The sequence below is a fragment of the Gymnoscopelus microlampas genome (assembly GCF_963454915.1).
Source record: "Gymnoscopelus microlampas genome assembly, chromosome: 12".
Classification (NCBI taxonomy): domain Eukaryota; kingdom Metazoa; phylum Chordata; class Actinopteri; order Myctophiformes; family Myctophidae; genus Gymnoscopelus; species Gymnoscopelus microlampas.
This window is the reverse complement of record NC_139949.1, coordinates 8,949,755-8,972,252: the sequence shown is the minus strand read 5'-3', so window position 1 is coordinate 8,972,252 and position 22,498 is coordinate 8,949,755. Positions and strand designations below refer to the sequence as shown.

Below are 22,498 nucleotides of genomic sequence, written 5' to 3'. Positions count from 1 at the left end.
ACATACTCTTTACGAATGTCTTACGAATCATTTGCTAAATATGAAAGTAATAATTCTAGTAATTGTTTGGTGTCTGCACTCATGAAAGCCAAGTAGTTTGTAACAGGAGGTAAGTAGAAAGTCCACATTAACAGACAGTCGTAAATAATAAACTGCCTTCACTTTACCATAGGGCACATAATAACATGTACTAAGGATTTATAGATCTTTTAGGAGCGTTTTACAAAGCATAAACATGAACAAACATGGAGGTATAGATTTCCCAAATTACCGACAAATGAAATGATCTGCAGATATTTTTTAAATGTTTAATTTGTACATTTAGAAAATATGTAATAATAGCATAGAAATGGTTTGTTAATGCCTTGGGCTAGAACAAAGATTTAACACATGATGTATGAAGTCTTAAGACATGTTTAAGAGAGTCCAATAAATCACGAAAAAACAATTTATAACACTTTATAAATCATTTCCAAATGATTTCCTACACATTAAATGACATTATTTAATGATGAACAAAATCAAGTATAAATAATGTTTTAATGTGTTTTAAATCGTGTTTAAATGATTCTTAAATAATGTTATTATACATTATTTCATAATCATTAACCAATGTATATACATAGTTTGGCTATGATTAGTTCTTTATCTACAAATAGTTTGTATATATTATATAACATCAGTTACAAATGATTTAATAATCATTTACCGATATAAATGGCTTATTCATGAATAGTTTACTACTTCATCTCACCTTATAAAGGATTTGTAACCATAGTTATAAAGGTTTTAGTAATCATTTATCAACAAACAGGTTGTTAATGATTTGTTGATATTCTACAAACTGCTTATACACGTTTATAAATGCTTTATAATGGGTTATAATTGTAAAGTTCTACCCAAGTTTCTAGTTTGTTTGGTTATGAATGCTATAAAATCTTAGTATCACACAACTTAAGTTGGCATTTATGCTAACGCATTAACAGTAGCTATGCTAGCGTCCCAACCAGGCATGGAATTGCGTAGCCCTGGATTAATGAGACCCAATAGGCTCATTTGAGATAATCAGTCATGGAGGATTTGAGAATTCAGAATCTCAACAAAAGACACTGATGTTGAAAAAGCATTTACAATTACATTGACAGGAAAGAGGCAGAGGAGAACATGGGCATAAGGCCAAACTTGAGGGGCCATGGCTGCCATGGCCTCTGACATTCCTGTCCTGTTTGTGTAGCTCTCATGGTTTCTTGTGAATTTCAAACATAACAATTAACGTCTTTTTCTCCAAAAGTGCATAATAACAACAACAATAATAATGATCGCCTTAGCGATCCCACAATAATCATCATCATCATCGTATAAGCCACAAAGTCCCTGTCCGCAAGAAAAGTGTCTACGCACAGTATCTCTGTCCGGGGCAAAACTCGGAGATGACCCCTTGATTTAAAGTGCCAAACGGCAATTGGGAGGGGCTTACGGGTCCCAAGAATGAAAAAAATCCCACCCAGTGTGAAGTGTGCGGTGTGGTCACAGTGGTCATCACAGTGATGGAAGTGATTCACTTAAAAAAAAAACATAAATGTGTTTTTTTTTAAAGTGCATAGTCCTATTTATAGGGCTATGCACATGTGTCATGTGTTACTAGCCAATCACAGTCCTGAATAGAGTCATAGTGGCCAATCACGGTGCAGGGTTAGGGGGGGGTACAATGGTGGCCAATCACAGCGCAGGGTTGGGGGGGTGCAATTGGGTCGGGTCGATGTCCAAACCTCACATATAGGGGCGGTTGCACCGCCCAAAAAAGGCATCGGTTCTAGGCTTCTCACGTAGATCTGAGCGACTCCTTGAGTGATAGGCAGGGCTTCGTGAGACATTCATGCCGGGCTTCACGTGGTAAATGCTAAGGCGGTTTATTATTGGTTAAGCTAAGCTTACTGTACCCTATCGACTGCTGACTATTAGTAACTCTCTTTTTTAGAATTACATATACCCTCGTTTGTGACATGACATTTAAACATAAAGTTTGTTCTACCTAGTCAATGACAGAAAAAAACCGACCGAGACGGCGGCTTACTAATAATAATAATAATCGGCCACCACGGGAGGCCGGAACACTATCGTCAGATTTGCTGATGACACATTGTTGTTGTGGGCCTGATCTCATACGACGCCGAGAAGGCGTACCTAAGAGGAGATGGCAGGTCTGTCACTGTGGTGCCAGGACAACAGCCTTTTCTTGAACGTCAGAGACACCAAGGAGATGATCATGGACTTCTGTATACAAAGGCAGAGGTCCCCTACAGTCCCCTCGGGATACTAGAGGAGACGATGAGCACCTTCAACCTATAAAATTAAAGTACAATATTCCAAATAATGTTGCCTACTGGCAACGTGCTCAAGAAATCTGGCTCACATCAGTCCACACACACACACACACACACACACACACACACACACACACACACACACACACACACACACACACACACACTAGCCTCCTACAAATAATATAATAAAAAATCAGCATTTATAGATTATGCTTCCTGTGTCACGCAGTGACGGCACATATCTTTAGTATAGTTCAGCCGTGCCTCTTTTCCTGGATCGCATAAATAAATAACTATTCTCTAAAAAAATAGAAGATTCTCAAGCTCCCAACATCATTTGTCATAATTCGTACCATATGTTTTGCTTATTTACAACCTAGGGACGCCTTTCACTTATTTGTGTCTCTGGGCCTTCTTCTTTGTCCACTTGAAGAGACCACAGCAGTATGTGGCATGATCGACCTCAGTGGGAGCGGCGGCGACTCGTCCAGCAGTGAGGTCGACAGTGTTTGATGTTTTGGCCTGAGACTTACTTCTCTTGGTCGACTGTTGTGCTTTAACTCTGCTGCTGGGTTGCAGGCGAGTGTAACTGGGGTTAGGACCTATTGTTGTGGGGACTAACTTGTCGTCCCAGTCATATTTATAGTCAAAGACAAAGCCCTTCCTGTAAAATAGATCGATGAAGAGTTTCCTCAAGTAGTCATAATCAGGCTTTTCAAAGAAGTCCAGCTTCCTGACGTAACGCATGTAGGTGGCCATCTCTTCAGGGTAGCTGTCACAAAGCACTTCAATTGGTGTGTTTTGTTTGGCGTCCCCAATCTTCTGATACCTCTCCTTCGCAGTGTCTGCCTTCAGACCCTGCCAGGGGAGTCGCCCTCGTAGGAAGTACATGAGCATGTGACCCAGTGATTCCATGTCATCCCTTCTGCTTTGCTCTCTGCCCAAGTGTGTGTTGATGCTCACATAGCGCGCCGTGCCAGTGAAGCTCTTGTGCTCTCTGTATGGGATGTGTTTTTTGGTCTCGGGGTTGAAGTACTCTTTGGACAGACCAAAGTCGGTGATGTGAATGACGTGCGGATACCTGCTTCCCAATCGTCCCACCAAGAAGTTCTCTGGCTTAATGTCTCTGTGTGTCAAGTTCTTGCTGTGGACATATTCCATCCGTGTTATCAGCTGTATGGCTATCATGAGGAAGGTCTTGAGTGAGAATGTGCCTTTGCAGAGGTTAAACAGCTCCTCTAGACTGGGTCCGAGCAGCTCCAGCACCAATGCATTGTGTTTCCTACAGGGGCCTAAGTAGTAGACCTGAGCAATTCCCTCTGAATTTCCCAACCTCTTGTAGTGTTTATACTCCAAAGGGAGCTGTGGCACTTTGCTCTTCATGGCTTCCATTTTGACGGCCACATAGTTGTTGGTCGTGACGTTCTTTCCCAGCCACACCTCTCCAAAATTACCAACTCCAATCTTGCTCATAACAGAGAAGTTTCGGCCAACCATAACAGGTCCATCATTGGGCCCTGAACTGTGGCCCACCTGTCCAGTACCTTTACCTGCTGCATTAGACATTAATCATTTCACACACACCTGAACCACCCTTGATCAAATAGGAGTTGTATGTACTTGCTCTGCACTGTTGTGTGTACTACCACTATATTGGTACAGTGGCACAAACGTCATGCCAAGCTTGGCCAACCTGCAAAGCCAACGGGTTGAGTTGGCCAATCAGTCAACTTGTTGATCTCCCTGATAAGGAAAATTGATCACCATACTAAGCCCAGTCAAGGCAGGCTGTAAAAATCCCACATGCCATTCTATTACTGGTGAAACAGCACTCAGACCATTATACCTGTGGTGTGTTGTTCTAACTTGTGCTCTTCTGACAGGATCGAGAGGGACTTAGGCAATTGGGCTATTTTTGTTGTACTTTTCCAAAAATCTCTTAAAATAGGAATTTGAAGCGTCTACATGCATTAGGAAATATTTTCATAACTATTGTAGAATTAGATATTTACAAAGCAGAGGCCATATTGTTGGTACTCCCTTTGAGTCTGAAGATGTTATGCAAACTAGCAGTTATTGTCACAGTCAGGGCTCCCTCAAGGCATCTAGTGGTAACTGGCAGCAATGACTTCCGAAATCATGAGAAAAATGTTACATCCCACAAAAAAAAGGAAAATGGCAGACTTCCTGTTGGGAATGGATCAGGTCATGACACCGAGAGGATTTTTGTAAATATGGGCATGATACACATGGTGAAACCATAATGTTGGGCTTCACAGTCAAGTTACAAAGTAAAGGTGAAACATAGATGTTTGATGCTTCCCCACCCCCACGTGGTTTTTACCAAAAAAAAACTCACACTTATTGAGAAAACTCAGTTATCAGAATTGTATCAAGTCCTCCCTGTAATCTTTCACTTCTTCTATTTGTGTCTCTGGTCTGTCTTTGTCCTCTTGAAGAGACCACAGCAGCCTGTGGCGTCTTCAACCTCAATGGGACCGGTGATGACTTGTCCAGCGGTGTTGGATGTTTTGGGCTGAGAAGGCAACAGTTTTCTGATCCACTGTTGTGCTTTAACTCTGCTGCCAGGTTGCAGGCGTGTGTAGCTGGGGTTAGGACCTATTGTTGTGGGCACTAACTTGCCGTCCCAGTCGTATTGATAGTCAAAGACAAAGCCCTTCCTGTGAAACAGATCGGTGAAGAGTTTCCTCAAGTAGTCGTAATCAGGCTTTTCAAAGAAGTCCAGCTTCCTGACGTAACACATATAGGTGACCATCTCTTTGGGGAAGCTGTCACAAAGCACTTCAATTGGTGTGGTTTGTTTGGCGTCCCCAATCTTCCGATCCCTCTCCTTCGCAGTGTCTGCTCTCAGACCCTGCCAGGGGAGTCTCCCTCGTAGGAAGTACATGAGCATGTGACCCAGTGATTCCATGTCATCCCTTCTGCTTTGCTCTCTGCCCAAGTGTGTGTTGATGCTCGCGTATCGCGCCGTGCCAGCAAAGCTCTTTTGCTCGCTGTAGGGGATGTGTTCTTTGGTCTCGGTGTTGAAGTACTCCTTGGACAGACCAAAGTCAGTGATGTGAATGGCATGCGGATGCCTGCTCCCCAATCGTCCCACCAAAAAGTTCTCTGGATTAATGTTTCTGTGTGTCAAGCTCTTGCTGTGGACATATTCCATCCGCGTTATCAGCTGTATGGCAATCATGAGGAAGGTCTTGAGTGAGAAGGTACATTTGCAGAGGTTAAACAGCTCCTCTAGGTTGGGTCCGAGCAGCTCCATTACCAATGCATTGTGTTTCCCACAGGGGCCTAAGTAGTAGACCTGAGCAATTCCCTCTGAATTTCCCAACCTTTTGTAGTGTTCAAACTCCAAAGGGAGCTGTGGCACTTTGCTCTTCATGGCTTCCATTTTGACGGCCACATATGTGTTGGTCTTGACGTTCTTTCCCAGCCACACCTCTCCAAAACTGCCACCACCAATCTTTCTCATAACAGAGAAGTTTCGGCCAACCATAATTGGGCCATTATTGGTCCCTGAACTGCGGCCTATGCCCATGGTAGCTTTACCCTCTGCATTAGACATTACACATTTCGCACACCTGGACCACCTTGAATCTAAATGGAGTTGAGTGAACTTGCTCTGCACTGCTGTGTGTGTGTACAACTATATTGGTAGAGCGGCACAAACGTCACGCCAAGCTTGGCCAACCTGCAAAGCCGACGGGTTGGGTTGGCCAATCAGCAAACTTGTTGATCTTCCTGATAAGGGAAACGTATCACCATACCGAGCTCAGTCCAGGCAGGCTGTAAAGATCTCCCATGCTACTATATTACTGCTGATCATACAGCACTCAGACCATTATACCTGTGGTGCGTTGCTCTGACTTGTGCTCTTCTGACAGGATCAAGAGGGACTTAAGCAATTGGGCTGTTTTGTTTTTCAAAAAGATTTTTGAGTTATAGGTGCGTTAGGAAATCTTGTCATAGCTATTAAACAATTTGATTGTTACAAAGCAGAGACCAAATTGTCACTTTGCCCTTTAAGTCCTAGTTTGAGGACGTTATGCAAGCTTGCAGTTATTGAGTACAATCTGTCACAGTCCGGACTCCCACACAGCATCAAGAGGGAACTGGCCGCCATGACTACCAAAAGCAAGGAAAAATGTAACAGCCCACTAAAAAAGGAACATGGCAGACATCCTGTTGAGTTTAGGTCATGACACCAAGATGATTTCTGTAAATATGGACTACACATGTGTACTGGACACCTACTGTAGGTGAGACCATAATGTTGGGCTTCACAGTCAAGTTATAAAGTACAGGCAAAACATGGATGTTTGACGCTTCCCCACCCCCACGTGGTTTTTACAAAAAAACTCACACTTATTGAGGGTCCCTATGGTGCCTATTGACACCCTAGGGACGCCCTGTGACCAGAATTGTAACAAGTCCTTCCTATATGTTACGTCGTCCATTTGTGTATCTGGGATTTCTTCTTTGTCCTCTTGAAGAAACCACAGCAGCATGTGGCATCTTCGACTTCAGTGGGAGCGGTGATGACTCGTCCAGCGGTGAGATCGACGGTGTTAAATGTTTTGGATTGAGACGTACTTATTTTGGGATCAGCAGGCAACTGTTTTCTGGTCAACTGTTGTGCTTTAACTCTGCTGCTGCTGGCTTGCAGGTTCGTGTGATTGGGACTAGGACCTACTGGTGTGGGGGTTGACTTGCTGACCCAGTCATATTCATAGTCAAAGATATAGCCCTTCCTGTTAAACAGATCATTAAAGAGTTTTCTCAAGTAGTCGTAATCAGGCTTTTCAAAGAAATCCAGCTTCCTGACATAACGCATGTAGGCGCCCATCTCTTTGGGGAGCTTTTCGCAAAGCACTTCAATTGGTGTGTTTTGTTTGGTGTCTCCGATCTTCTGATACCTCTCCTTCGCAGTGTCTGCCTTCATGCCCTGCCAGGGGAGTCTCCCTCGTAGGAAGTACATGAGCATGTGACCCACTGATTCCATGTCATCCCTTCTGCTTTGCTCTCTACCCAGGTGTGTGTTGATGCTCACGTAGCGCGCTGTGCCAGTGAAGCTCTTTTTCTCGCTGTAGGGGATGTGTTTTTTGGTCTCGGGGTTAAAGTACTCTTGGGCCAGACCGAAGTCAATGATGTAAATGTACTTATGCTTGCTTCCGTTGGTATGCTTTCTTCCCACCAAAAAGTTCTCTGGCTTAATGTCTCTGTGTGTCAAGTTCTTGCTGTGGACATATTCCATCCGAGTTATCAGCTGTATGGCTATCATGAGGAAGGTCTTGAGGGAGAAGGTGCATTTGCAGAGGTTAAACAGCTCCTCTAGACTGGGCCCGAGCAGCTCCAGCACCAATGCATTGTGTTTCCCACAGGGGCCAAAGTAGTACGCCTGAGCAATTCCCTCTGAAAATCCCAACTTTCTGTAGTGTTTATACTCCAAATGGAGCTGTGGCCCCTTGATCTTCATAGCTTCCATTTTGACGGCCACATTTTCGTTGGTCTTGATGTTCCTTCCCTGCCACACCTCTCCAAAATTACCAGCACCAATCTTTTTCACAAGACAGAAGTTTGGGCCAACCATAAGAGGCCCATTATTGGTCCCTGAACCCACACGTCCAGTAGTTCTGCCTGCTGCATTAGACATTAAACATTCCACAGGCCTGGACCCCACTGGTTCAAAGTGGAGTTGTGTGCACTTGCTCCACACGGTTGCTTGTGCTACCACTATATTGGAACAGTGGCACAAAAGCCACGCCAAGCTTGGCAAACCTGTAAAGCCGATGGGTTGGGTTGGCCAATCAGTATACTTGTTCATCTCCCTGAAGGCAAATTGATCACTATACCAAGCCCCGTCCAGGATGACTGTAAAAGTCTCCAACACTATTACTGTTGATCATAATGTAGACTAAAGCTATGACGAAAAATGTCCGTCAACCACCTTTTTGAGTGGTGCCAACCACTCCTATATCTGACTTTGTCTGTGTGTCCGGGTGTATGTCCAATAAACAAACATTGATGACAACATCAATTTGGGGCTCATCAAAGGCACCACTCTCTTCACAGGGTGTGATTTTTTTTTTACTGACAAAAACAAAACAAAAACAAAATTAAAACAATGCTATGTTGATAACATTTTGACTAAAGATATTTACAATTTTGTCCAAAAGAATGTATGAAAATGTTAAGGGAGGGACTACTGGAGAAAGGATCCAGAAGAACTAAGACAAGTCAATTTATACTTGGGTGCGTGTTGGTGTCGGTTTGGAAAATAGCCGATCTACACGTTGTGAGCTTGTAGATCGGCCATTTTTGGCATGCAGCTAAGTATAAATCAGGCATTACAACGCCATCACGGCCGGTCAAAATACATTTTGTGTGTGTGTGTGTGTGTGTGTGTGTGTGTGTGTGTGTGTGTGTGTGTGTGTGTGTGTGTGTGTGTGTGTGTGTGTGTTATCAACTTCATACTTCCTAAGGCTAATATGAGCATCAAAACAATATTTTAAATATGTTTTATTAGCATATGCATTCCATACATTCCATAGGGCTGGACCACATGGACAAAAAACAACCTGTGACAGGGGTTGTCCCCCTTCAGTAAAATATGTATTTTATTTATGATATAAATAAAATATTTAAGGTGTTTTACATTTTTAGTTACAGACAGCAATTATAATGTATATTAAGCTTATTAGCCAGGGATCCTTTTAAAAAACTCTGGGCCGATCAGAGCCAAATGTTGTGTGTATTACTATTACTATTACTATTAAGTTTTATTTTCTCCCACGTTTCATCTTTTAAAAAATCATCCTCTCCACTAGTATCCCATTGATCATGAGGGGACTGTAGGACCTCTGCCTTTGTATACAGAAAAGTCCATGATCGTCTCCTTAGTTTCTCTGACGTTCAAGAAGAGGCTGTCCAGGGGCCAAGCCATATTTTGGTACCACCTAAGGTGACCGTAAAGTTTTTGTATTTTTGTCTTCCTACATGTCTCTAGTTTATATTTTTGTATGATAACCCATCCAATCTTGTAGCTTAATGGCAGTTATCACTACTTACCGGCTAATGTATCCGGTAGGAGACACAAAGTAGAATCTTTGTGTCTCCTACCGGAAATACACCCGGGCATCAAATTATTGCGACAAAAAACAAAATATATCCATGTATTCAAGGCTTCATGGGGTGTGCAATTGATAGAAAATAAATCATTTTTTGGGTGAACTCCTCCTTTAAGTTTCCCAGGGGGACTCTCTACCCATTCAGCTATGACCACCCTAGACCGAAGGAGGGTCAACTTTTACAAGCTTATGGAAAGCAGTCTTTTTGCAAACACCAAAAATCTGAGAAGTTATCAATTGCACACCCCATGAAGCCTTGAATACATGGATATATTTTGTTTTTTGTCGCAATAATTTTGATGCCCGGGTGTATTTCCGGTAGGAGACACAAAGATTCTACTTTGTGTCTCCTACCGGATACATTAGCCGGTAGGTAGTGATAACTGCCATTAAGCTACAAGATTGGAAGGGTTATCATACCAAAATATAAACTAGAGACATGTAGGAAGACAAAAATTCAAAAACTTTACGGTCACCTTAGGTGGTACCAATTTGTGAAAATATCAGTGTTGGCCCCTGGACTAACATACCTGCCATCTCCTCCAGGTACGCCTCCTCGGCATCGTATGAGATCAGGCCCACAAACAACAATGTGTCATCAGCAAACTTGACGATAGAATTTTGGCCACAATTATATTATTATTATTATTATTATTATTATTATTATTATTATTACCCTTATTATTATTATTATTATTATTATTATTTATTTATTTTTATCTCCAAGATGGCGGTTTAAATTTGCTGAAATAGAGGCTCCGTAAAGTCAATGTGTGACGTCAGGGCTCTCTTCGTCCATTATGTCTTAGTCTATGGTTTCAGTGTGCCTGTGAGCATGTGTGAGCAACTGTCCTTCGCGTGTCTTGAGAACTTTCCGACTGATCGACTTGGCGTGGGTATAGCAGAAACCTTGAGGGAGTGTGGTGCAGTCCGTCAGATCTGCAGCTGTCCAGAACCACTGATCTGACCGATATGCCCACATAGGCATATATGGAGATTGTACTATGTACTATGACGTCAAATTGATGACATCAGGGATCTCCATATATGGGCATAAAAGGGACACCGACAGACGGATACAGAGATCTCCATATATGGACGTAAAAGGGACACAGACAGACAGACAGGAGGGTACAACGGGTAAAAGGTAAATGGACTGCATTTATATAGGGCCTGCTAGACTCTCCGACATTTCAAATCGCTTTAGAATGTACTTCCACATTGACCCATTCATACACATATCCACACACCGACGGCGGAGGAAACCAGTCAAGCCACCAACCTGCTCATCGGGAGCAGTCAGGAGTTCAAGGACACATGCAGCCAGGAGGGACCGGGGATTGAACCTGGAACCATTCCAATACGGCGACGGTAGTCGTTCCCAATGGGCACCAACCATTGGGAACGCATGGTGTGTGTATATATATATATATATATATATATATATATATATATATATATATATATATATATATATTTAAAAGCTGATTGGTCCAGCAGTTGCGAGAATAGCCCTGGACAGACAAACAGACACAGAGCCACTCTCCTAGATGGCTCTGCTTCCTATAGTGCCATCGCGTAAAAACAAAAACGATTAAAAAAAAACCACACAAACATATTAGGAGGGTGGTTACTTCTTTCGGAGTGCTATATCTAATGTCCACAGACACCTTCAATGTTGCCCGACATAAAAGCGTATGTCTCGATCTTGGCTTTAAGTCGCCGAAAGCTTTGTGCCTCTTGAACCACCTCATTGAAAAAGGAGATCATATGTTCCTTGCGTGTGTAATCCTCCTGGTGAGCATGGTGAGACCTGAGCTGACAGGGTGCCTCAATGGGCTGCTCATTTAGGTGCTGCTTGCCTGGGAAGTTAAGTACAAGCCTCATTATCAGCGGGTCTGGGTCCGGCCCGGATCCAAATGGTAGACACACTCACAGGCACACTGAAACCATAGACTGTAAGACATATTGGATGAAGGCTTCTACAGAACCTCTATTTCAGCAAATTCAAATCCGCCATCTTGGATTTACAGGGGTTCACCCGCCCCTGTCTTTGTGTTCAATTGGAGGAAGTCAGGATCCACCTCTCCATCTTGATGGCCGAGATATTGAAGTGGTTTTCTTATTAAAGGTTCTTCCACTCGGATGTTAAATGCTTGCAATTGTGACATCTTTTTTTTTTAAGGGCTTTCAGAACAGTAGCAACGTTGGTGTAGATTACCTCAGTGAGGTTATCAGCCATTCGAGCCATTCGAGCCATGGTACCAGTCTTTAGCATTCATGCTAGATGCTCCAGGTGTTTTATCTAGCATTTCCTCTGCATTGGTGTGGACCGGTATTTTTCTATACCCAAGCAGACACGCTACTACACCTCCTCCCCTCCCTCGAGCCACTGTTGTTGCCCGTTTGCCATCCCTTGCTCCGGGTCAATGTCCACTAATCGAGTACCGAAGGATTGTCCATCGCCCAGACTGGAGAACACAGGACAGAGCCAACACATCTTCTGGTCTCCAAAGACTTCAGCCACATTTTGTCGCAAGCCTAAAGAGAATCCGTTTTTGTCTGGGCCATTCCTGAACACCGGAACCCCGTATACCTCTGTAGTTGTCCTGTTCTTTCCCACAAGCCAGAGATGGTAGCTGAAAAATCCCAGAAATCCAATGAAGAACATGCTCGCCATGGGAAACATAAAAATCACATGTAATTTGGCATGGTCTCCGGGCAGCTGTTGGGTCGCAAATTTGATGAAATACTTTAGACTTGTGGACGAAATCACGAGGCAATAGAGTATGCCATATCCTATGAACAAAACAAAGTACTTGTGGTTTGAGAATCCCACACAGTTGTTCACCCAGGGGCAGTGATGGTCCCTCTTCAGCACGCACGTCTCACATCTGATGCAGTGATGGCAGCGGTCCGGTTTGATCAATCGGCAGTAGTCACAGTATCGAATGGTGCCTCCTGGTGTTTGGGTCAACACAGGTAGTTCCATGGCCACTCTCTTCAGAATCTCGTGTTGCGCCGGTGATCTGGCCGCTTTCTCAAACCGCTCCTTTTCCTCTTTGGGCAGACGGAATGCTTTGGGGGGGACAGCTGGGCTGGTGAACATGGTCTTCCAGGAGGACCACGTGAACATGACAAAGAGAACGTGAAAGACAACCAGATAGCTGATACGCTCTTCGTCATTCTCGACTGTGTAGACACAAAGCTTCACGACGTACGCATAGTACGACCAACCTGCGATCAGGTGCATAAATAATACGGGTATCCAATTGAAACCCCGTATAAGGTATCTCTCTCCATGGGAGAGTGGCATCTTTAATCCCCTTTACTGTATTGTTCAAAATGCCCCAACACATGGCACACCTGAGCAGAGAGTGAGTGGTAGAGGAGACAGGTCGTTCTTTTATACACTGTCATGACAAAAATGTCCATATTTGGAGGAGACCCATATTTAGGCACTGCAGTGGGGCAGACATGACGATGTTTTGCAACGGGCCGTGGTTGCCTGTTCTGTTTCTTAGTTGTCAAACCAAATAATGTTTGTGTAAATTACCAATCCAGAAGTGAGGGTGAAGGCCAATTGATGAACATCGCATAGAAGGAATACAAAAAAAAAATCTAATCATGTGGATCTTGGGATCGATATGAGAACAGTGTGGCTCCAATTTGGATCTCCAATAGAGTTATGATATACATAGAGTGCTAATCGGAAATGCCCGCCGATTCATTTCTATGGATTTGGTCACTCCCTTTTTATAGTGGAGGTGTTAAGCAACATTTAACTTCAAGTCATGATACAAAGGTTCCCTTTGGTACGGAAGTACCTTAGGGCCATAGGAAAATAATTATCCAAAGAGACAAGTTAGATCACCCTTGTGAGCTGAGAGGAAGGTGGTGGAAAGATCTTCAAGGGGGCCAAACCTCCCTGTGACACTTCATCCTTCAGTAGGCATTTCTTTCCGATCCCCAATGGGGAGGAGGGGTCAGGCTCTCTGCTTGACAATGACCATGAAGGTGCTAACTGAGCTAGTGATAGGCTGTTTTCGGCACAGGACACTACAAAGTATAAATCATTCTGGATATTCCTGTCATTGTTGTACCGATTACAACATTGTGTTCATGATGTCAGATCAGGTCAAATCTATGCTCTGGTACAGTAGTTTACAAGCCAGTGTTGTGCATTTCTGTATTGTTATTAATGTGATCTGTTGTTTGGGGACTGGGTTATGAGGATAATATTGAACAAATACCTCTAAATAATTCCCTCTATCAAAAGATGCACAATGGGCCAAATAATGAGGTGGTGTAAGTGATATTTTTATGTTTTTTGTTAGATATTTTGTAAAGGTTAAGTATCACTATATTCCGATGGTAATCATTGCTGTAGAGCATTTGCTCATCAACAGGGGTCTTCACATCTCTCGTTCTTTACTAAACCTAAAAGTATTTTTCAGGTTTGGATACCAATTTGATCCAATCAGGAGATCCATAGCAATGATTACAATGATTAGTGTCTGAATATATAGATATTTAACACTTATTTTAACACCACCTTAAGTTCACCTATTTTTCAAAATCAGCCAGTTAAAAAAAAGGTTTACTGTACCACTTCATGCTAATGTTTGGTAACAATTGTACAGTTTGAACCTTGGCATTGAATGTACGTTGGCCTGCAATATTTTGGTACTTGAAATTATGTCTAATAAAGATGTTAAATTCAACAACTCATTTATAGTCTCTTTTCCAGTAGTGGACAGTAACAAAATACATTCTTTGAGTTCTGTACTTAAGTAGATATTTTTAGTATCTGTACTTGAGTATTTGTATTTTTGGATACTTTCACTCCAATACATTTGAAGCAATCCTGAACAAACATTCATGAAAAACAATCCTGCACTCTGCTCTTGCTCAGCAGCATCAGTTTTATTTTCATTTCGACTTTAATTCCTCACGGTGCTGGATGCCTACTCTGGGCTGCCTTGTATGTGGCACCCCCTTGGCGTACCGTGAGGTTGTCTCATCCTCTGTATTGTTTGTTTGAACTCACATGCCAGTTTGTTGGTAAGTGAGTAACATTTCCTCCTGCTAGCATAGCCTACTAGCAGCACTGGGGTCATCCCTATGTTCCCCAGGTTCTATGTTCCCCAGGTTCTATGTTCCCCACCCCCCCAAAAAAAGGTTCTATGTTCCCCGGGTTCTATGTTCCCCGCTCAACCAAAAAAGGGTTCTATGTTCCCCACTCATCCAAAAAAAGGTTCTATGTTCCCCACTCAACCAAAAAAGGTTATAAAAAAGGTTCTATGTTCCCCACTCAACCAAAAAAAGGTTCTATGTTCCCCGCTCACCCAGACATTTAAAACGGTTTAAATACATGTATTGATACCCATTAGTTATTTGTAATTTTTCAGTTTTTAAAGTGTCAAAATATCATGTTTTGAAAACTTCTTTGACATGACTCAAAATCTATTTAGGTGTGTCACGATACATTAATTTCACGGTACATATGATACGATACACGATATTAGGCTCACGATATCGATACAATATTATTATCATTTTTACTAGCATCAACATTGGCCATCATCTTCAGTTTCAAAGTGCTTAATTTATAAAGCATATAAAACTAGAAAAAGTGCTCCTTGGAGCACAGGTCTCCGCCAGGTCAGGTAGGCTATTGTGGCCTCCTGGTGACGCTATAATAGGCCAATGTGAAAAGATTGCCATTTCTTATTAGGCCTTGCACGGCAATCGGACACTGCATTCATGGCTTGAGGCATTTGTGCAAAAATTGTGTTTTGCTAGACCTGCTGGTGGCGCTATAACATGCCAATGTTAAAAGGGTGGCATTTGATCCTCAACATAGTGTGAAGGTGCGTGTAAAGTTTGACCGCAATCAGACGGTGCGTTCATGATTTGCGGAGTTTTGTTCAAAACAAGCCACTACTGCAAACTTTAGATGTCAATCTTAGCCAATGAGAATGGAATATGAAAAATCAAACACAACCGTCTTGATCACATGACTATAGAGATCATGTGTACCGATTTGCGTGAAATTTGAATAAAATCGGACGGAGTAATATAAAAAAAATGTGTTTTACGTAAGTCTGCCTCCTGGTGGCGCTATAAAAGGCAGATGTGAAGAATGCAGGGCAAAGGTTTTTCCTTGACCTCTAGGGAGTGCGCATACAAAGTTTTACACATATCGCTGCAGTTATAGGTACAAACATGAATCCGCCTGTTATAGCGCCACCATGAGGCTGACTTGAACGTTTTCAAGTGCCATTTCTTCCTCGGCATAGTGGAAATATGCGTGCAAAATTTCACGGAAATTGCATGCTGTGTTCATGATTTGAGGCATTTTGTTCAAAACGGAGTACTCCTGCAAACTTTGGAAGCCATTTTTAGCCAATCAGGATGAAATATAAAAAAATTGAAAGACCGTTTCGTTTAATGACTATAGAGATACTGTGTACCGATTTGCGGGATTTTTGGACAAAATCTGTAGGAATACTGTAAAAAAATATGTTTTGCACAAATTGGACTCCTGGTGGCGCTAAAAAAGGCCCATGTGAAAAATGTGGGGCAGAAGTTCGGAATTGGCATCCAGGGAGTGTGTGTGCTCAGTTTCGTTGCGATCAAGGTGGCAGAGATTAGCTGGTGACAGACGGACGGACGGACGGACAGGGGGTAAAACATACTCTCTCGCCATGATACTGACCGTGATACTAACAAGATACTGACATGATACTAACAAGATACTGACATGATACTAACAAGTTACTGACCATGATACAGACCATGATACTAACCATGATACTGACATGATACTGACCATGATACTACCATGATACTACAGTACTATGATACTGACATGATATTGATATGAAACTGAGCATGATGCTGACCATGACACTGACCATGATATTGATACTGATTATAAGATGTAACACTTTTCTCAACAATTTGACCAGCTATGGCCCGGACGGCTGGCTTGGCGGTCCGGGCACAGCGTGTCGCGGGTTCGACTCCCGATCCCAACGGACTTTGCTGCGTGTCACTTCCATCTCTCTCTCCCCATTTCCTCTCAGACTACTGTATACTATCTAATAAAAGGAAGATAAAGCCAAAAACAATTATATAAAAAAAAAATCTTAATGTAACAAATTATTACGTTATTATATTATGCAAAAACCCGTTATATATCGCTCATGATTTTATTACATTATGAGCTTTTATGACATTTAGTTTATTATATCACGAACTGTTATTACGCCGTTATTACATTATGAGTTGCTACAAGGTGCTCTATATCACCAAGATGGCCGCCAGGGGAAAGGGGCGGGCAAGTTTTTGATAGTAATTTCTCCCCATTATGTTCAGTTGTGTATGTTCAGAGATGTTATTAATAGTTTGAAATTAAAAATGTATGTTTCCTGCATTTTTGGGTGAGCGGGGAACATAGAACCTTTTTTTTGTTAATGGGGAACATAGAACCTTTTTTGGGGTAAACGGGGAACATAGAACCCAGGGAACATAGAACCTTTTTTGGTAAGTGGGGAACATAGAACCTTTTTTGCGGGGAACATAGAACCTGGGGAACATAGAACCTGGGGAACATAGGTACGGTCCCGCAGCACTCCACAACACTGGAGTAGGCTTGTGTTAGCCTACCTCTGCTGTTTAATGAATTGCATGTTAAATTGCTGCATGTGTGATTGACTTTGATTCCTCACGGTGCTGGATGCCTACTCTGGGCTGCCGTTGAGGCACCCCCTTGGCGTGCCGTGAGGCTATTTATTTCATCATCTGTGTTGTTGTTGCAGGTGACAATTGTGTTTGTTGCGTGCAATACACGTTCCTCACGTTCCAGTTGGTAGCAGTTGTGCGCTCAATGCGCGTGGGGGATACTCACATTCCTATTTTGGTAAGTGTGTTACGTTTTTCCTCCTGCAAGCATAGCCTACTGGCAGTATTCCACAGCAATGTAGCGGGGTTCTCCTTCCATTCCGACATCTCGCCACTCCGACTAGTGGCTTCCGCGTGCGGTTAGGGTTAGGGTTATGGTTAGGTATAGGGTTCGTTAACGTCGGAAAGGCGACATGTCGGAAAGGCGAAATGCACCCCAATGTAGCAGGCTTGTGTTAGCCTAGCGCTGCTGTTTACTCTGTGGACAGTGCGCTGTTGCCACCTATGCCTCCGGAGCGGTGTTGCAATCAGGCTGTTGCATTGTTTGGAAGTTTGTTTCGATTTATTGTTATAAAGCAGCAAGCCCTTAAATTGGGCTTGCATTATTTCATGTTACATGACATGCATGTGTGTGCTATGTGTGCATATGTGTTTCTCTAGACTATTCGGTGAGAGACATATTGATTTTTCCCTGCCATATGGAGTATCAGGGAGATGATGAGCAGGACAATGGCCCAGAGGATGGTGTGCCACCTGGCCAGGATCCAGTTCCTCCCGTTTTGGGACTGTTGCTCCATGAAAGCCTGGAAAAGGGTGGCTGCCTGTCTCAACACCAGACATTTCTCTCATGGCTAATATTGCTCTCTCTTCATGTAGGGAACTCCGTACCATCGAGCGGTACTGCGAAGAGGCAGACACTTGGGAAATCGTGGGTGAGATGCCCACCAATTATTCTCATCTCAGATGTGTGTCTTTCAAGCTGAGGACGGATGCAAACATGGCTTTCAGATCTGCCACAGCTGATGCTGTACCTACTGTAATTCATTATTGTTTTATGGGCGTTTTATTTTAAATGGCCACCGACAATTAACCACTATTACACCAGACCCCATATCTTTGCTTCTGTTAGGGCTATAATAATAATATTGGCGTCAAAGTGTACATTTTTGGGGTTGAGGAATTCAATTAAATATGTTTCAATGCAAAAAAAATGAATACTTCATTAATTGCCATGACAGCAGGGGGTAAAATGTGCACATTTCATTAAAAAAAAAAACGTTTTAACAGGGTAACTTACCCCCCCCCCCCCCCCCCCCCTAAAACTATATCCAAAGAGACAAGTTAGATCACCCTTTATTTTCTTTATATAGGCGTTTTTTTAAAAAAGGCTGACGACAATTAACTACTATTATACCAGACCACATTGCTTCTGTTAGAGCTATAGTAATAATGTTGGTGTCAAATTGTACATTTTTGGGGTTGAGGAATTCAATTAAATAGGTTTCAATGCAAGAAAAAAAAACAATGCACTAATTGCCATGACAGCGGGGGGTAAAATATGTAAATTTCATTTGAAAAATACGTTTTAACAGGGTAACTTACCCCCTCTCCTCTAAAACTTTGATTTACTTTTCCCTTTGGTATGGAAGTACCTTAGGGCACTAAGAAAGAAATGATCCAAAGAGACAAATAAGATCACTCTTCATTTCTGAAATATATGCGTTTTTAAAAATGGCCGCCACCATTTGAAGTAATACAGCAGAACCCATATTTACTTCTGTTAAAGCTATAATGGTAAAATTGTGTCAAAGAGTACATTTTTAGGGTCAAGGAATCCAATTAATTAGGTTTCAAGGCAAAACAAATCCCCAATATTTTTCTTACTACCATGACAATGGGGTTGTCGTGGTAATCTGAGTCTTGCACTTGCAAATAACCAGTTCTGGCAAGTTCAAGAAATAATCGAAATGTAAGCCATTCATCAAAGGGGAAAAGGAAGAGGGGGCTCGACTCATCATGTACAGTTGTTGCCTTTTCCAAATATCGCTCATAAGCCTTCATCATGAGTACAGAGCAGCTACAGACACCTGATGCATGTACCAGGTTCTGCAGATGTGGTCAACACCAATGAAAGACATTCATTGCATGCCAAGCCAAGCCATAGTGGGACTGGTAGGAGACTCTGTGAACAGTGGCAGTATGTATGATCTGGATGGGGGGGCTGAACAAGGCTCTGCAATGCTTGCATAATATGCAGCCCATGAGATCCATTCTTCATCCTCAAGGTTGTCTTTCCCCATAAGGTGTCTGACTCTCCAACCACTGGGAGCCTTATTCAAGTATGTTGCTGAGAGGACAAGAGGCTGGCTGAGGATGACTGTTTGTATTAATGGCAGGAACATCAGTTTGGAGTGAAACATCCAGATCCATTGTTGTGTAGAAAGCTGGCAAGGATTGTACATGCTTCTTCCCCATTTTAGCTGGAACTAGGATGTTAGTGAGATTGGCTGTTTGTTGGTCATCTGACGGGAAGTGCTGCTGAATGCTAATGCATGTCCCGTGGAGGGCTGATTTTGCTGTTGTTGATGATGGGCTGTGGGCAATGTTGTCAAAACCACCGTTGGTGAAGACACCCTTAACTGCCTGAGGTGGGACCACCACACCAATCTGCTCCCACTGATTGATCACTGTACTCAATGTTTTCAAACGGTCATATGATACACACATACCTCGCTTATGCATGGTATCCACCTGGTGTAGTATGCAGGTGCAGATTCATTGCCAGATACAGTTGCTGGTGTTTCCCTGTCTCTTATGTGACAACTAACACTACTGCCACATTTCTTGGATCTGCATTTCACAGAGTTGTAAATGATTTGCTGCCCAATTGATGTAGCAACCTGGCACTTCTCTGGTTCAGGGGCTGGCTGGTCAATACCTTATCCATCCAGAAGCATCTTTAGGAACAATCGCAGTAGGGGAGGGATTGAATCAGGAGGCTGTGAAGGAACCTGTAAATTATTGTTTCATCGGAAGATATTCTTCCCGGAGGATTTTAGCTGCTCTGAAGATGATGGAGACATCAGTAGATGTGTTGCTTTTCATGCCAACAACAGCTTTCAGGTCATCATCAAACAACATAACAGGGACCAGCCACGATCTATAGATCACAGATCTGATGTCAATATCCTCACGAAGGCGTGTGGTGTTACATTTAATAATAATTGATTGACTCAAACAATTAATTGAGGACATGTGCTCTGATGACCTGTGTTGCCTTATTTTCTGTTGTGTCACAACGGCGGTTTCTGCTTTTCTATAGAGCCTTTTCCATGAGGATTTACAAATTACCCAGAATTTAGCTGCGTGCGTGCACGGGCGCGTGTGTGTGTGTGTGTGTGTGTGTGTGTGTGTGTGTGTGTGTGTCTCTCTCTCTGTGTGTGTGTGTGTGTGTGTGTGTGTGTGTGTGTGTGTGTGTGCGTGCGTGCGTGCGTGTGTGCACGCGCCTGTGTGTGTGTGTGTGTGTGTGTGTGTGCTGCCTTTAGCCTACGGTGAATGCATTTACTTTTCGGGGACCAGTTAAATCCTTAATGCTTAAGGGAGAAACGATTTCAGTTAACTTCCTCTCCTCTCTCTCTCTCTCTCTCTCTCTCTCTCTCTCTCTCTCTCTCTCTCTCCACATGTGTAATCTTTCTCTCACTCTTTATCTAACACAAACACACCCTCTCTGCTTTCTCACAAACAAATGTTTTTCTTTCCTCTCTCTCTCTCTCTCTCTCTCTCTCTCTCTCTCTCTCTCTCACACACCCACCCACCCACCCACCCACCCACACACTCACACACACACACACACACACACACACACACACACACACACACACACACACACACACACACAGCAGCAGCACTCATGGGACACTCTGTGAAGCGGAGAGGAGGAGGGACCGAGGGTGTTTCACAAATTGTATGCAGACTTTTAGCGTTGTGTTTGGGCCTCTCCCCCTTTCTACCAAACTCACAGAACCACTCTGAGAAGTGGACTCACAGCGATACAGACAGCCTCAAAGCCATAGAGACAGACAGCCTCAGATGCACACACAAGAGAGAAACACGTAAACAAAAATAAAATAAAAACATTTAAGACACATTACAGACACACCGACAGAAGACACCTCCAAAGACGTTCAGACTGGCACGCACATACACATACACACACACACACACACACACACACACACACACACACACACACACACACACACACACACACACACACACACACATACACATACACATACACAGTGACAGTAAGGCGGTCACATGGCTTAGCTGCAAGGACTTCAACCAATCTGCCTGAAGATTCCACTGGGAATATTTCAACCTGGATCTGGTCTGACACACAGAACACATGGAAAGCTCTGTGGTGAACCGCGACCACTTTGTGGTGAACAGCTCTGTGGTGAACAGCAATATCTCTGTGGTGAACAGCAGCAACACCTCTGTGGCGAATAGCAACACATCTATGGTGAACGGCAACAGCTCTGTGGCGAACAGCAACACCTCTATGGCGAACAGCAACGGCTTTGTGGTCAAGAGCTCAATGGTGAACATAGATCGTTCTGTGGTGAATATCTCTGTGGTGAACAACTCTGTGGTGAAAAGGGATCGCTCTGTGGCGACCAGCGATCGTCCTGTGGTGACCAGCGATCGTTCTGTGGCGACCAGCGATCGCTCTGTGGTGACCAGCGATCGCTCTGTGGCGACCAGCGATCGCTCTGTGGTGACCAGCGATCGTTCTGTGGTGAATATCTCTGTGGTGAACAACTCTGTGGTGACCAGCGATCGCTCTGTGGTGACCAGCGATCATTCTGTGTTGACCAGCGATCACTCTCTGGTGACCAGCGATCGCTCTGTGGTGACCAGCGATCACTCTCTGGTGACCAGCGATCGTTCTGTGGTGACCAGCGATCGTTCTGTGGTGACCAGCGATCGTTCTGTGGTGAGCAACGGCCGCGCTGTGGTGAAGACACGTCTTCAGAGGTCCTTCAGCGAGCACGTGAAGGACTCCACCAACAAAGCCTGGGAGGTCATCTGGAGGAACAACAGGGAGAAACGCCTCTGGGGTGAGTACGCATGCTCTGCATTTATACCGTCCGGCCGTGGCCGCAGGGGGCGTTTTATGAGCGGCGGAGCGCTTTGGATATCATGTCCACACCATGCACTGAGCGAGATGCTCACATGCACCGAGCGAGATGCTCACATGCACTAGGCGAGACACTCAGTGCATGTGTTTGCTGCTTTTGGGCGTGTCGCTCTTTCCATACAGTTATATTGAAT

At 43.5% G+C, this 22,498-nt stretch overlaps 4 protein-coding genes across 4 annotated transcripts; all 4 read right to left on the bottom strand.

The window, feature by feature from the left end:
• Positions 1 to 2,720: 2,720 nt before the first annotated feature.
• LOC311057174 (casein kinase I-like) lies at positions 2,721 to 3,845 on the bottom strand (the record flags this gene model as incomplete). The annotated part of the gene is made up of 1 exon (XM_084074125.1): positions 2,721 to 3,845. Exon 1 carries the CDS (start codon positions 3,822 to 3,824, stop codon positions 2,721 to 2,723), a length of 1,104 nt encoding a protein of 367 aa, XP_083930251.1. The 5' UTR covers positions 3,825 to 3,845.
• Positions 3,846 to 4,749: 904 nt separating this feature from the next.
• On the bottom strand, positions 4,750 to 5,883 carry LOC311057173 (casein kinase I-like; the record flags this gene model as incomplete). The annotated part of the gene is made up of 1 exon (XM_084074124.1): positions 4,750 to 5,883. The coding sequence occupies one exon, from the start codon at positions 5,881 to 5,883 to the stop codon at positions 4,750 to 4,752; it is 1,134 nt and encodes a 377-aa protein (XP_083930250.1).
• A 906-nt stretch (positions 5,884 to 6,789) lies between these two features.
• On the bottom strand, positions 6,790 to 7,998 carry LOC311057172 (casein kinase I-like; the record flags this gene model as incomplete). Its single annotated transcript, XM_084074123.1, has 1 exon — positions 6,790 to 7,998. The coding sequence occupies one exon, from the start codon at positions 7,996 to 7,998 to the stop codon at positions 6,790 to 6,792; it is 1,209 nt and encodes a 402-aa protein (XP_083930249.1).
• A 3,839-nt stretch (positions 7,999 to 11,837) lies between these two features.
• LOC311057171 (palmitoyltransferase ZDHHC20-A-like) lies at positions 11,838 to 12,788 on the bottom strand (the record flags this gene model as incomplete). The annotated part of the gene is made up of 1 exon (XM_084074122.1): positions 11,838 to 12,788. The coding sequence occupies one exon, from the start codon at positions 12,786 to 12,788 to the stop codon at positions 11,838 to 11,840; it is 951 nt and encodes a 316-aa protein (XP_083930248.1).
• Between the last annotated feature and the right edge of the window lie 9,710 nt (positions 12,789 to 22,498).